The sequence below is a fragment of the Ostrea edulis genome, chromosome 9 (genome assembly GCF_947568905.1).
Source record: "Ostrea edulis chromosome 9, xbOstEdul1.1, whole genome shotgun sequence".
NCBI lineage: Eukaryota > Metazoa > Mollusca > Bivalvia > Ostreida > Ostreidae > Ostrea > Ostrea edulis.
In genome coordinates, this window is record NC_079172.1 from 7142044 (window position 1) to 7157856 (window position 15813).

Below are 15813 nucleotides of genomic sequence, written 5' to 3' on the forward strand. Positions count from 1 at the left end.
TCCACTAAATGCACCTCCTACACAGGAGAGCTCTAATCTCGGAACTGGCGTATTAGTTCGTAAACAACAACACAATATATAGTTCGTTGGATTTTCACAGACGTTAAAAAAATACGTCTCATATTTTTAGTACAGCGTTGTCTGTACGACCGTCTGTCCGTGTTGAGTTTTCCGTTTCTTTTGTCATTTCTCTGTCACATCAAAGTGAAACTTAATACGTAGCTGCTTTGTGGGCCACTCTGTATCACGTTGGAATTTTAATCCATTTCGACCTCTCTTGCAGGAATTGTTATTTGAAATTTAATGTTATATGAAAAGTACATAACTCCTCCTTCAAGTGAGGACCTTTTTATTTTACAGAGTATTTACATGGGTATTGAACATGTGCACGTGGCAAGAATTCTTTTATTTTAATTATTTGAGAAAATGAGTTGTTGAACTTAATTAATTTTGAGACAATATTACATAGATAATATATGTTATGTTTGCCTAACTCCTCTCACAGTTTTCAAGTGAAGGACCTTCATATATTACAGTGTTTGTATGAAAGGTGAAGATAACGAACAGTGATCAATCTCATTAATCCCATAACCAATGCAAAATAGATGGTTGGGCAAACACGAACCCCTGGACACACCAGAGGTGGGATCAGGTGTCTAGGAGCAGTAAGCATCCCCTGTCGACCGGTCTATATTTTGATCAAGTAAACGGAATTATCTGTAGTCAAATTCAGTGTGCCAAGAACGGCCTAACAATCAGTATGAAACACGTTAGACAGCATTTGACCCAATGATAGGTTGTATTGGCAAACTAGATCGTTATAACGACCATGGAATTTGTGAAATGCTTACTTTAAACGAGACTGTTGAAACCCCTGTACCATCAACTTGTCTATCAGTAGTTTGCCTCGATTTAAAAACTGATTATACGCAGAACAAGCTCTTGCGTATCGAACCAGTTGAGAGATATAAACACCATATGCAGGTGATAATGAAATATTGCTACATAAATATGGGAAGTTGACAATGGAGAAGCTGAAATCATCCCGTTTGTCATAAATTTGAGTCGTTAGTTTGCCGTTAATATCTACTTTCAATTAAAATATCTAAGTATGAAGTATTCAATATGTGCTTGTGACAAGGATTTTTATTTTCTTTAATCTTTAAGAATATTAATAGTTGTTGAACTTGGTCAGTTTTAAGAAAAGGTTATAAAATGTTTACATTGTTTTTCCATTTAACTCTTCTCTCAGTGTTCAAGCTAAGGCATGTGTAAACTTCAAGATGTACGTATTGCAAGGATTTTGATTCCTAACAATTTCTGTTAAACTTAGTCAAGTTTGGGAAAATATTTTACACAGAGAGCTCTTGGTTTGCCTGTTTACCTCCTTTCAAAGCTAACACCTTTTATTCGTATGATGCAAAAGAAAGTAGACCACAGCTTGATGATGGCTGACACATGTTCTACATTTAGTATAGCTCTACAACTCATGACTCAAGAAAAACACCCTTCTTAACCCTGTGACGGGTGTATAATGTACCGTATTTACGGTACTGATCTAATACGATTTTAAAATCTGAATTTAGAGTCACAAAAGTTCAACGATATGCGATAAACATAGTAGAGGCCCGTCCTATGAAAAACAAAGCGGAGTAAAATAATTGCTGGGAGATTCGGTCGACTTAATTGTGTCAAATTACTTGGAAGTGGGAGACGAAGTTATTAAACAAAGATATGGATCGAAAATCTCTTATAATTAACAGATAAGGAATGGATTCTTTTTTACTTTAAGCTCTTCAAGAAGGCTTTGGCCTGAATATTGCGGATGTTGAAAAGGATCAGCAGCTTTTTTCAAAACCAGCCTCACTCGTAGCTGTAATGACTGTCGCTCGCAGACAGTGAGGCGTATATGACGGATTTGAATATGAATCCACCGAGTGTTTTGAGATTTGTGGTGTACCAAGTATCTGAATTGGAAACTGTGAAGATAGATACCTCCTTTACACACGTGTTAAACAACATTTTTTAGAATTTGGTATGAAGCATCTTTGGGATAAGGAGGATAGAAATTGTAAATTTCAGGAGCCTAAGGAGCGGGGCAAAAATGACTATGTTTCAGAAATATTCTACTCTACAACCGCACATATGTAAGAAAAATTAAATGCATCGTCGTGTAAAGCAGGAAGGCTTCTACCAAAATTATATATTTTTTGATCCTCTGGGTATAGGTTTTCACTGCAGGGCAGGGCCAAACTTAGCAGCTAGTGTTTACATGTATGTGTAAAACATTCAAGTAACATCTTTACTGCTGTTGAAACTAAATTGGTATTCCGAAGGACCAGGTAGCCCCTTATCAAAATGGTATATTTCATGTTCCAGGAGTAAGGGGTTAGAACCAGAATAGAGCCAAAATGGTAATAATTATTAGATATCTTTATCATTAGAAACTGATGCTACATAAGACTAAATACAGACTTAGGAAACGCAGAAAGGTATGTACAAAAATTGTGAAATTTTTCAACCCAAGGGTTCTGATTCTAATAAGTAATGTTGAATAATCGGGAAAAATCATAATCGATAATCGGGAAAAATCGGAACTGTATTGATCAATTATCGATATAATCGGTATTTACATGTAATTAAAAAATATTTATTATTTTGGGATTTTTTTATTTGGGGGGGGGGGGGGGTGTTATGTGCAACATACACACATCTATTAGAATTGTTCTAGCCATGACATCCAGATTTCCTTTAGTTTTAAGAAACCCAAAATAAAATCTTAGACGTCTAACTTGGCTTTCCCTGGGTAGTGATATATATCAGTTTATCAACTAATCCGCTACTCCTCCGACTCATATCCCCGCTTTTATATCGTGCCGTGTGCGGGGGAGATTCATATTGAAAAGTGGGAATTCAGCAACGCCAGCTAGTGTTGCTACATTGCCTACTTTTTACAACTTTATTTCGCGGATCTACTATCAAAGTCGCGAGTATTCGTTATCGGGTGATTATTTTACAAGTTAATCACAACTAATGCGATGATATTGTATTGTAAAAAGCTTTAACACTGACATATAAAGCATCACTTTGACTTTTGATCGCCTCCTCGCCATTCGATTTCTTTGCGTATGACACAAATACACAATCAGCGTCAAAGTAAGCATGATTAACTGAAACCTTGAACTGAATCCTATCTAGATTCGCGAAAGAAAGTAAAAGGTGGGCAAAGCAGCGACATTAGTTGGTGTCGCTTAATTCCCACTTTTCAACATGGTGTCCGCTCTGACTCTCCCCTACAGTCACATTATCACATTTTGTTTTAAAATGCAGCTTTATATTGGAATTTAGCTTAGATATGCAGAACGGGAAAATCTACAGCCCTTGTGGCATATAATACTTTTAACTGATACTCGGGTGACCGATAAGGCCTGCGGGCCTCTTGTTTCTGAAAGCAAACACAGTCTGTTAACTGGATAGATTTCACGTTCAGGTGTAGAATGCATCCAGTTTTGTTTTGGGGTGGGTTTTTTTTTTCATGAAGAGCATGTTCACATTATATTCCTCCCTGAACGTTATTCTGTTAGTGTTAAATAGCTGAGGCCTTCGTCACGGTCAGTATGAAAATCAAAGGAATCGCGACGAAATTAGTGTTGAAACTCCGGGCCGTGTGTAACGAAAAGGATTGAAAGGTGATATCAGACACAGACTTAAAAAATATAGAATTATCTGTGTACAAAATAAAAGAAGTCCACTCGTATTCTGATGTGTGTTTATTTTATTTTTCTTTGAACTAACACACCACTGTATCAGCGGAAAACCAGCTGAAACTGATGCAACTGAAGCGAGTGTATGCAGGATGTCAAGTCCCTATTTATTCCTATATTTTCCTATAAACTTGAAGGTTCCTATATTTTCCCTATAAGTCATTAAAATCCCTATAAAGCCCTATATATCCAAAAAATGGCAGTCCTATTTTCAAAAGTGATATAAAAGAGAAGAAAAAACCCAAAAATCCAGGAACTGATGCTAGATTGATATTTAATGCAGTTGTTACGAAAAGAATAACTATGATGATTGTATAAGAACTGTCTATTAGATGGAAAACTGTCCACATCTGAAAGGGTTTTGTCTTTGTTTATGTTTAATATTATTTCTTCTCCTGTAAAATACTATGCTTGCTAGGTTTTTATGCAGATACAATAAACTTTTATTCAAATTGTTTGATAAAAACCCTATTTATTCGTATCAATCTGCTGTAAAAATCCCTATATTTGCCCTATAAGCTGCAAAAAAAAATCCTATAATCCTATATTTTTTAGACCAAAAGTGGCTTGACACCCTGGTGTATGTCTACTCTGATCACGTGACACAACGTTGATCATGTGAAACTGAACGTCGGTTGTGTTAGAATGGTCATACTGTATAGCAGAAAATTAAACGTTCCGCGAATTTGACATACAGTGAATAATTATTTAAAATTTTTAAAGTATCATTATCTGCACATATATGTACATACAATTCCTCCAACAGCAACCGCATTTCCATTCAAATGCATTTAAAGTTTATTTTTAAGGTAAAGAGATTTATTTTTCGTAAGACCGAACTTAATTCCAAATTAATACTATCGCCCACGATTAACAAGTTTCTAGCAATCCACCATGGTGGATTCAAAGTGACAGCAGGTGATTATACACCCACGCCTCTTTAAGGGTCACACATACAGGTGCGAGCTACTTACTTCGATGTTCTGCGTAACCGTAATGACCAACCCGGTTTGTTTGATGTATTTTTTTTTAATTCATCATGTTCTGTACCTTTTAAACACAATGAAACAATTTCAGTGCCTGTATCATTTCTATATATAATTAAAGGAGTTATAAATTTTTGACTTCCTACTGATTTCAGATATATGTGCGTGGGTGGGTGTTTAGTTCACTTTTTACTGAGAAGATGAATAACATAGAATGGAATTTCCTACAGATCAGCTGAGGCACAATGTTGTACAGATGCTTCACAATTGTCAGGGATCATAAGAATTTAACAATATAAAATTTACATAATTCATTCAATCTTTTTTAATCTAGTCCAGTTGTGACGAAAGATATTCTGATCATGTCCGTTTCTGTTGAAAGTTTGTCGAGTGCACAAACAATTAGCTATGAATATTCTTCTTTTGTATATGTAAAAGAGAGCCTCAGCTCCACATTTGTATAGTTTACATAAACAGTACATTCTAATCTTAAATATAGGTTGTGTATAATGTTCTTTTCCGTGAATTCACATGACCCCGATTGGCTACAATATGAGAATATTGTGATATTTTCCGACCACGATATTAAGCAACTGTGCAGTATATAGGAAAACACACTCGCATGTGTGTGTGTGTGTGTGTGTGTGTGTGTGTGACATATCAATGTACAGTTAGACTACTATGTTTCGATCTATAAAGATAAGCTTACGCAGTGTTTTTATTTCATTTATTTTACTCGCTCGATATCAAAGTACATATCCAAATACGAAATCTCGCCGTGGGTATCCTATCTAACATTTAAGTTTTTCCTGGGTGTTAATTCAATCTAATAGAGCCCATCTTTCAATTTACGTAAATCATTAATTGTGCTAAATGTGTGAATTACTGCTAAACAATGACGTTTGAGCTGTTTCCCGGTGAGGGAATCAAGAATTGATAACGGAAATCCCTCAATAGTCAGGAGCCTGGTCAGAGTGGCTACAGATTGGAAATCTTGATATGGGCATTTATGCGCGTGTCGGAAGAAAACATTGGGAAACTTGAAAGTTATGGATGATTGCATAGAAGAATAATGCATAAAATTCCATTAGTAGAGCTTAGCGTCCACCTCTCCTGCTGCTCCTGAGAACACCAGACGGTTAGGTTCCACGAGTTGGACTCTTTGTGAAGCTATTTCAGCACTTGCCCTCAGACATCTTCGAAAAATGTTAGGACCGCAACCTGTTAAAATTTAATTCAAACAAGGTGCGCTCATAACATTTTTCGAAACATTGAATCGAGCGTTTATATACAGTGTCGATATTTCGGTGAATCGTCTCAGCCCTATAATGAATTATTACATCTCTTTGCACATACAAGAAGGGTGCAAACGCAAATTGCATGCAGTGATTATACAACATGAGATTGATCACTGTTCGTTATCTTCACCTTTCTGAAACTGAGCGAGGCCCATTGGGAAGCAGAAGACAGAGAAGAGTGGCGTGGTTGACAGATCTCCCAGCGCTTATCCAAAGTAGGGGACAATTGACGAAGTGAAGTAAAGATTTGTTTGATGACTGAATAAAGATGCAAAGCATTCATTTTATTAATGTACGCTTTTGCAAACTTCATGATCATACGATTAACGAGTTATGTGGAATGAAAGACTTTGGATGAGAGATTTTCAAGACTTGTATTCAGTCAGCATAGCGTGAACTATGTTCTGAGTTGCATGAATCAGTGCCAAAGATGATTAACAGAACTATTTACAATTAAAACAAAAACAAATTGCACTTCAGATGACTTTCAGTGTCAATGTTGTAAGCTTGAAACGCTCTTTGTCGTGCATGCATACCGGGTTTCCATGTGTGCATGCAGTGTGGGTCTGAATATTTAGTCCAATCTGACTAAAGTACAGACCTATATTATATATACATGTATATATATATATATATATAATATAGGTCTGTACTTTAGTCAGTTTGTATCTAGCCGAAGTGACTTTTCAGAAAAAAAACGATATTACATGTATTTATCTGTGTGCAAACCACGCTCCGTCTTGGTCGTTTAGACATTATTTAGGGACAAGAAAGACAGCAGCATTACCTTTAGACATTATTTAGGGACAAGAAAGACAACAGCATTACCTTTAGACATTATTTAGGGACAAGAAAGACAGCAGCATTACTTTTAGACATTATTTAGGGACAAGAAAGACAGCAGCATTACCTTTAGACATTATTTAGGGACAAGAAAGACAGCAGCATTACTTTTAGACATTATTTAGGGACAAGAAAGACAGCAGCATTACCTTTAGAAAAGAATATCTACACTTATCGGAATTTCTACCTTCAAAATTCTATGCCAAAGGAATACCGAGGCTTATGACCTACATGTACATCTTATTTTATTGAATATAATGATTTGCGAAATTGTGTTAACTCTTGCGGAATAGTAATATAGTTTCAGATCTTTTATTTATTCTTTGTATGTGGTCAATTTGTTGAACATAACAGTCACACAGAATGGAACTGTCTGATAAACCAAATAAAAGACAACGGGAAAACTGTGGACTTTTTGGTTAAAGTAGAGTCATTCCAAGATCAATGTGATAGCCCTGAATCATTTCACTGCAAACAAAATAAGCTATATTAGCAGTAAACTTCGGGTAGAACGTGGAAATATACTAACCTATCGAAGTGTGTCTGTTTAAGATAAAGACGCGAAGGAAAAAATGCAGTATCGACCAGATCATATTACATAGTCACGATATGCATGTAGTGACGAATTTCATCAGTTGTTCAGAGCAGATCCATGGACTTCATTACACACAAACACAGCTCTGATTACTTTTGCTATCTATTTATGTGTCTGGGATTGTTGAACTCAATATCACTTATTTTGTCATAATAACTAATTTCTCACTTTACGAAGTTGCATTATCATCCAGGCCTTTTTATTATTTTTCCAAGTTTTGATATAAAGAACACTATTCTAGTATGCGTTATTGAGAAAAAGCCAATAATATTGACTTGACAGTATAAAATGAAGTACATGTACAATTTGTACATATTATTAAAGGACACATCGCATGTTTTTAAACTTTTTAATTTTTTCTGCAAAATTAATTCATTTCATGCCTAAAACTACATTACATGTGTTTTAAAGGAAACAGTTTGCGTAGTTTTCGAGTTTGAAAGCGATGAAATTCAAATCTTGCGATATGCATATTTTCTTCGATATTTTACGCGCCATTATCTGTGACGTCATATGCGACCTCGAGCGAGAAGATTTGAAAACAGTTGTTGGCCATTTCATTAACAGATTAGATTTAATTGACAAACACACAATTATCACATTAACGGCTTGTAAATAACACTGCATTAGGGTGTTTTGTGCCGTTTAAGGGTGTACTTGCTGTCAGTAGAGAGGCTTTGGACTGTGTTTTTTTCAATTTTTGAAGGAAGGTATGAGGGACAAGACGTGAATATTTTTTGTCGGCACAACGACTTTGCCATAAAAAACCCAGTAGAATTTGTCCCTGTACTTTTTTAAACAAGCACTTGGACAAAGACGTAGATAAACTGCGAGAAAATGGTTCTATCGAAGCTACCCACTGTTACATATAGGCCTACGGCTTATGCTTTCCGTTCTGCTCTCAAATTCAATACACACTCGCACCAACTGACCTTCACCTTGTAACACCATATAGGCAGAACTTCGCTAGCAGTGTCTACCAACTGGTAGTTTTAAAAAAGAAATTTGAAGATAAAAGATAATTGAACTTTCAATTATAAATAATAAAATATGATATTTCCCAACTTTGAATTGAATTGTAATGCTTTCATTTTTTTTTTTAAGGAACACGCACGTGTTAACAACAACGTACAGCACGCCGTGCTCCCACTTCCTAAGTAACAACGTGTAGATAACAAAAAAATAATGATTAATAAAATTGCTTGAATAAAATAATCTAAAAGTATTGGGATTTTCACCATAAGTTTGATAATTTTTATTATTATTTTTTCTCTCGAAATGCACCCGTGACAGTAGGCCTAGTTGTCAATGATACATAATCGTATCATAATTTAGATCTAACTTCTCCAAAATAAATTTAATAATAATTGCACTGTTTATTTTCAAAAAGCAACAACGCTAATTACAGTTCTTTACAGAAATGACATTACCATATTGTGTTTAGACAGTGATCCCATGTAAACATTATTTACTCGCAGTTTCATACTCGCTTTCCTCGCTACATTTGGGCCGCTATTTGTATGCACTGGTGGCTAAAAGATATAAGACTCGGGAAATTTGTTAACATCGAAATAAATGTTATCCATGGTAAATTTATTAGGCCCCTAAAACCCGAGTTTTTAAAAATATCTAACACTACTTTTACAACAAGTTGATCGACGAAGGTCGCATATGACGTCACTGTACCACGTGACTACCTATCTAATTAACTAGGCTTTTTGAAATCGGGGCTTAGATTTAAGTCCGTATTGTGGCTAATTATCGCAATACTTCAGCGAACAAACTATTACAATTAATTTCTATAAGCATAAGGAAGACAAAATGCATATAATTTTGTATACTTTGAAAACACGATATGTGTCCTTTAATATGATTTTGCTTGCGACCGATATCGGTTTCAGAAGCAGTCCTATGTTATTACTGCTATTTACTGATGTTCAGTCTACCTCTTTTGTGGCAAAACGTTCACATTTAAAAAAACGGATAATCGTGTTTGAAATTGGAACCAGACAGGAAGCTTCCGCGTGATGGCAGTGTGAAGATGACCGTTGAATTTGGAGGAGTGTATAACGCCCACCACATAGGATTGGGGTCTCTTTTTTTTTTTATTGCCAAAGGACACAAAGGTTATTTAGACATGTTTTGGCACTGTGCCCAAAACTAGCTTTGGTGAAACTGTTTTCTTCTTCCATTTCATGGTAGATCTTATCAAATATTTAACTAATACATTGTTTTATCCATTATAAAACAGTTTATATAACAGTTCCTATGTAACTCTATCCCGCTCGCGCTGGTAAGTGAGAAAGTTCCCCAGTTTACTTTCGGAAAGTCGGTGGTCTCTTCCCAGGTACATTGTATCTGGGTTCTCTCTTCCACCAATAAAAACTGGGCGCCACCAGATAACTGAAAAACTGTTGAGTGTGGCGGAAAACATCAATCAATCAATTAACTATACGAAAAAGCCCAACATTCTGACTGTTCCAGCGAATGTTGCACTGGAACTGTTAAAAAGGGCTGTTGAACGACGTGACGTCATATTGAGATTTTAAAAAGTTCATGTCGTTTGGTAAACGATGCACGATGCTTCCGCAGTGCATCTGAAGAGGAACTTAGAACATAGAGACAGCAAAAACACGAAAAATGTAAAATCAACAGAAAACGTCCTTGACGATTATCCTCTTATTGTTTCCTACATGTATATGGGTATAACAAAACAGTTGTTGACTGGGGTATCGGGCAACAGTTGATATGTCGGATCGGTGTGCAAACTGTTGTCCAAGGCCGAACAGTTTGCACACTGGCCGGACACACGGTCGGCACTGTTGCCATCAACCCCAGTCATTAACTGTATACTGTCAACTGAAGTCAAACTACATGCATTTGAACAAAATTAAATGTGCTTAAATGTTTGCAAAATATGTACGTACCTTAAAGCCATAAAGACACATGCCAACAGACCCCAAACAGCCTCCATAGCTTAAAAATAATAAATCAAAATTCTAATAAAATGCACTGATAAATATTTCATAACGAACGGAACGTTTCACCTATCGTTTCTCACATTTATGTTTAATTCCCACTCCTGCCCCCATTAAAATATTTCGAATAATAATAATAATACCATATTTATATAGCACCCTTTTCATACACTATGTACGCTCAAAGGTGCTTTACAAATGTAATGTACATTATTACCCCGGCAGACCTTATATCAATCTAGAACTTTCTCAGCCTCCTAGGAAGCATACAGTGCAAGCTGCCATTACAAGCGCTAGAGCACTAATATTCTAACAATATCTTTCACTGTCTATAGCCAGGTACCCCTTTTACACTTGGGTGGAGTGAGGAAATTCATGTAAAGTGCCTTTCCCAAGGACACAACGAATGTTGAAAGATGTGTGATCACTAATAACTGTACAGACAAAATGTAAACCGCGAATGGTTTTATAATGTACACAACATGTCTAAGAACTTTTATACAAATCGCCTTATAAAATTGTTTGTTATAAACAACAACAAAAAACATGGCGTCCATAGCTACTGATTTTCATATATTCCATAAACTGATTTCTATGTTATACAATGCAATACCAGATTAGAATCGTGCCGCTGTTTCTCCCAAAACAATGTTATGATGGAATTTTGAAGAAGAAAAATCAACTTCGGATTGCTTCTGTTTTGAGTAACGATACACATAGTATTTTGGGGGAGTTTTTTTTTTTTTTTTTTTTAGATGTAAAACATGCATTTTAAAACATTGCAAGGTGTTTTCTGATGATCATATGAAATCATTACTTGAATGAGAAATACATATATACTAAAGAGTCGGCACTGGTGGCAGTGACAATCATTACAAAAACCAACTAACTAAAACAAATGTAAAGGGAATACACCTAAGTTTATCCTAAAACAAATAAAAAATTCAATACTAAATCAGTTAATTAGTAGTAAATATCAATTTTGAATAAAGTCAAAAAGTTATTAAAAATTGAAAGGCTGCAAAATTGAAATAGATACCTCTGTGCTTGGTTCCAGCTGCTGTGGTATTGAGTCGCGTACAGCTAATATACCTGTATCTGACGGAGGATTGTTTCACCTGTTTATTGTCCAATCACCTGGAGAACTTACCTGGTGATGTCGGGTAAATTTCATTTCATTTATTCGCTCAAACCATTCCCAATGTTACATGAGGTACATAACTTTGATTTTGTAATTATATAAACAATATTTCCAAGGGTATAAATGTATAAATAATGCATACATATATATTTTCATTAGCCGCACAAAATAGAGGTGGGGGCATAATGCATCCAAATAGATTAGGACATTTAATAGATGTACACGTTAGGGAGGCGGATTGTTTAATGTCCCGCTCAAGATTTTTTTCACTCATATGGAGACGTCACGATTGCCAGTTCTTTATCGTGCCACGCCTGCTGTGACACGGGGCCTTGGTTTTTGCGGTCTCATCCACAGGACCGCCCCATTTAGTCGTCTCTAACGACAAGTAAGGAGTACTGAGGACCTATTCTAACCCGGATCCCCGGAAATAAACTCGATTGAAAGTATATAGATGGATCAAAACATACAGAAAGGGACGCGGTTATACAAATAGAAAATTCTTTGATGACGTTTGTTCATTGGGGTTTAAGATTATGATACCGTAGTATCAGAATTTAACGTTTCACAAGGTTATATAAAGCACATACAATTCCTGAAGTAACTTAAAACATCAACAGGATTTTGATGACAGCATTCTATAATCATATTGCTTATGAAAAGGAGATATATCAAATAGTGATCAATCTCATAAATCCCATAAAGAATACAAAATTAAGAGTAAAGTAAACACGCCCCCCCCCCCCCCCCGACACACCAGAGGTGGGATCAGGTACCTAGGAAAAGTACGCATCCCCTGTTGACCGGTCACACCTGCTGTGGACCCTTATCTTGATAAGCTTAACCATGTAATTCATACTCAAAATTACTAGGTAAAAAACGGTTTCACAATCGGTATGAAACACGTCAGACAGCATTCGACTTAAACATATTGTATTTGCAAATTAGTTCATTTTAGCTACCAAAGAATTTGCGAAAAGCTGTCTTCGAACAAGACTGTTAAAACCTCTGCAACATCAACTTATTTGTCAGTAGTTTGTCTCGATTAAAAAATGAAGCATACATAGAGCATGATGTTGCGTAGTGAACACCAAATGCAGGTGATAGTGGAATATTGCTACATAGTTGAAGGAAATTGACGTTGGAGAGGCTGAAATCATCCCGTTTATCTTGAAGTTGAGTTGTTAGTTTGCCGTTAACATTTTTATTCAATAAAATATTCAAATATAAAGCAAATATGGAAGATTTTGTGTTGTTTTTTTTATTTCGAGTTTACTGGGATATATATAATCGATATATGGATGAAAATGAATATTGTTAATAGATAAAACGCCGTCGATATATCTGTATGTCGAGTTGAAGGCAATAGCAAGATTTTTCTCTTCTTATATACATGTAGTTAATGAATTCTTCCTCTCAATATTACAAAAACACAATTCGTGCCCATGGGAATTCAAACACACTGTTGGGAGACCTGATCACCAAAGACCACGTAGATATTGTCAATGAGGAACTCCAATAATCAACTTCGCACATATCATAATTAAATTTTCTAAACTTTAGTTGACAACTTTGAAAGAAATCATTTACCTTTTTAGTATAGATTTTAGTTCACCTGAGCCGAAGGTTCAGTTGGGCTTTTTCTGATTAAAATTTGCCCTTTGTGTATCTGTGTCGGCGTCGTCGTAAACTTTTCATGTTTTCATCTTGTTCTACTGAACCACTGTGCTAATTTCATTCAAACTGGTGATATGACAATCTTGTAATGATACTGCGCATGTGTCAGTTTTCAAACGATGGATGTGATTGTCTGGAGTATTAAACATGGGAGTAAGAAAGAACATTGGAATATTTACCCTTTTAACTAGGCACGTTACTCGGGTACGAATCGAAGTAGCCCTTATTGACTGGTTACCTAACATAGGTTCCTCAACACACCTCGGGTCTTTCTAGCAAGTTCGGGGGACACGCCTTGACTGTATCACACAGGGTGTACGAAATTTGTACAAAACAGATACTTCCGATCACCGTGTAAGTCGCTAATTAGTAATTATTGGCATGTTTAAACTTGTTTTGGGGAGACTCATTGTTTCTAGCAAATATCTATTGTAATCATACCCCCACTCAAACGAAGTTTTGGGAGTATACCGGAATCACCTTGTCCGTCCGTTTATCCGTAGACATCATTTGTCCAAAGGATATCTTTAACACCAATGAATAGATTTCATTGAAACTTAAGTATATCTTAATGAATAATGAAGTTGTGCACCTGCTATTTTTATTAAGATATTTTCATATTCGAAGAAGTTATGAATTAATTATGTTTTACATTTTGAGGTGTTTTTTTTTTTATCAATTTCCAGAGTATGTTTTGAATACCAATGAACGGATTACATTCAAACTTTGTGTATAGATTGTGAAAGGTGTAGATAACGAACAGTGATCAATCTCATAACTCCTATCAGCAATAAAAAATGCATAGTTGGGCAAACACGGACCCCTGGATATACCAGAGGTGGGATTAGGTGCCTAGGAGGAGTTAGCATCCCCCGTCGACCGGTCACACCCGCATTATGTATTGAATGAAGTATGCTCTTAGGCATCATTTTTATTTCAAAGGACATCCGAACTTGCTTTTCCGTTTGCTGAAAAGGCTCGAGAAGTTCCGATTGCCACAGAGACGTGGATGAGAGAGTTTGTCGACTTGTATCTTTCTATTGGAAGTACTCGTATATTCTTGCCATTACAATAACTCTCCTGATTGTAGCATAGACACACACCCTCCGCCTCCATATAGAATTTCCCTTGGAAAAACGGGTTCATGATGATTTTCCCCCTTGGAAGAGTGCTCCTGTATATTATTTAACCAGTAAACAAAGTTGGTATAGAGTTTCCCCCGGGCGAAAAAAGAATTATAGAATTTGCCGTCTTGTTTCCGGATGATTTCAACATGAGTCCGCGGCCTGTTTTTTCTTTCATCGTTAAATGTGCACTTCCAGTTTGATATACTGTAAAGGTCATGCAGGCCTATTTTTATTTCGAACTGTAATGATTAGGCTGTCCTATAGAGGGTGACCTTGGGGCACGCTACAGTTTACTAATTATCTTTATGTAAGCCTTGCATACATTTGAGCGAGTCATACTTATTTTATGACAGACATTACAACTTTGTTTCTCTACAAGTTATAAACTAAGCGTACCTTGATTTCAATATTTCACGACGTTGATAAGTAATCAAACTACAAAATAAAAAACTTAATTATAATTTTAAAATGTTCTATTTTTCAAAAATATTATTTTATTTCTCAAATAAATTGTTTGTATCAAGTGTCCTTATATAGAATTTATATATGTATTCAACAAGTGTCCTTAAATAAATAAAACGATAAAACTTAATAAACTTTATGATGAAATATGAGAATATGAATGATCATGTGTTTTTTACCCCCCCCCCCCCCCCTCCACTGATTGACATTATATGAGAATTTAGATTCTGATTGACACAATAAAGTCTAGTCTGTCTATATATAGAAATAAAAAATTTCTTAAACATTCGAATTACAGTTACAATTTGTAAAATATATAATATATATGCACATGTTTAAATATTGGAATATCCACGTTGCACTAACTAATTTTTTTGGTCAATGTGTAGGAATTATATAAAGTATATTTTTTTGTGGCAGCTGAATTATTTTGCTTCGGTTTTATAATTTAGCACTGTGGGGGGGGGGGGGGGGGGGGGGGGGGGGGGTATTTTCATGTTAATGATGATAATGTAATAATTTTGCAATAATGCCAATTGTTCTAGACTGTTATGTATTATGTGTATTCTGATTGGTCTCCAAGTATTTCATAACTAAACTTTTATCAGGTCATTTTTAATAAATGACAATCAAAGAAAACAAAAAAAATAACTTCATAGAAATACTTATAGAGACGTTTTCTAGAAGTTTCATTGGAAAGCTGTTTTGTAATAGAAACGGAAACCGATAGATAGTTAAAAGGAGATGGATAGTATACTTAGATGAGTGTGTTATTTGGGGAGAGGTTCTATACTGGGGCGCTTTTTCCGGGGGATGGAAGCAACTGTCGTTGTTAAAACAGGAAGGGAGGGTACTGTGCTTTACAAGGAAATAACAGGTACAGGAATTCAGCTATGTCCAGTTTTTCAAATGAGAAATTACACGCATTGCCTATCTATCTAG

General features: G+C 35.7%; 1 protein-coding gene across 1 annotated transcript in view; it reads right to left on the bottom strand.

Annotated features, from left to right (window-relative positions):
• The window catches only part of LOC130049946 (bifunctional 3'-5' exonuclease/ATP-dependent helicase WRN-like), a 24687-nt gene extending 14227 nt beyond the window's left edge, over positions 1-10460 (bottom strand). The window contains exon 1 of the mRNA XM_056148199.1: positions 10414-10460. Within this exon, the coding sequence (XP_056004174.1) occupies positions 10414-10460 (47 nt within the window). The remainder of the gene's footprint in view (positions 1-10413) is intronic.
• Positions 10461-15813: the final 5353 nt, after the last annotated feature.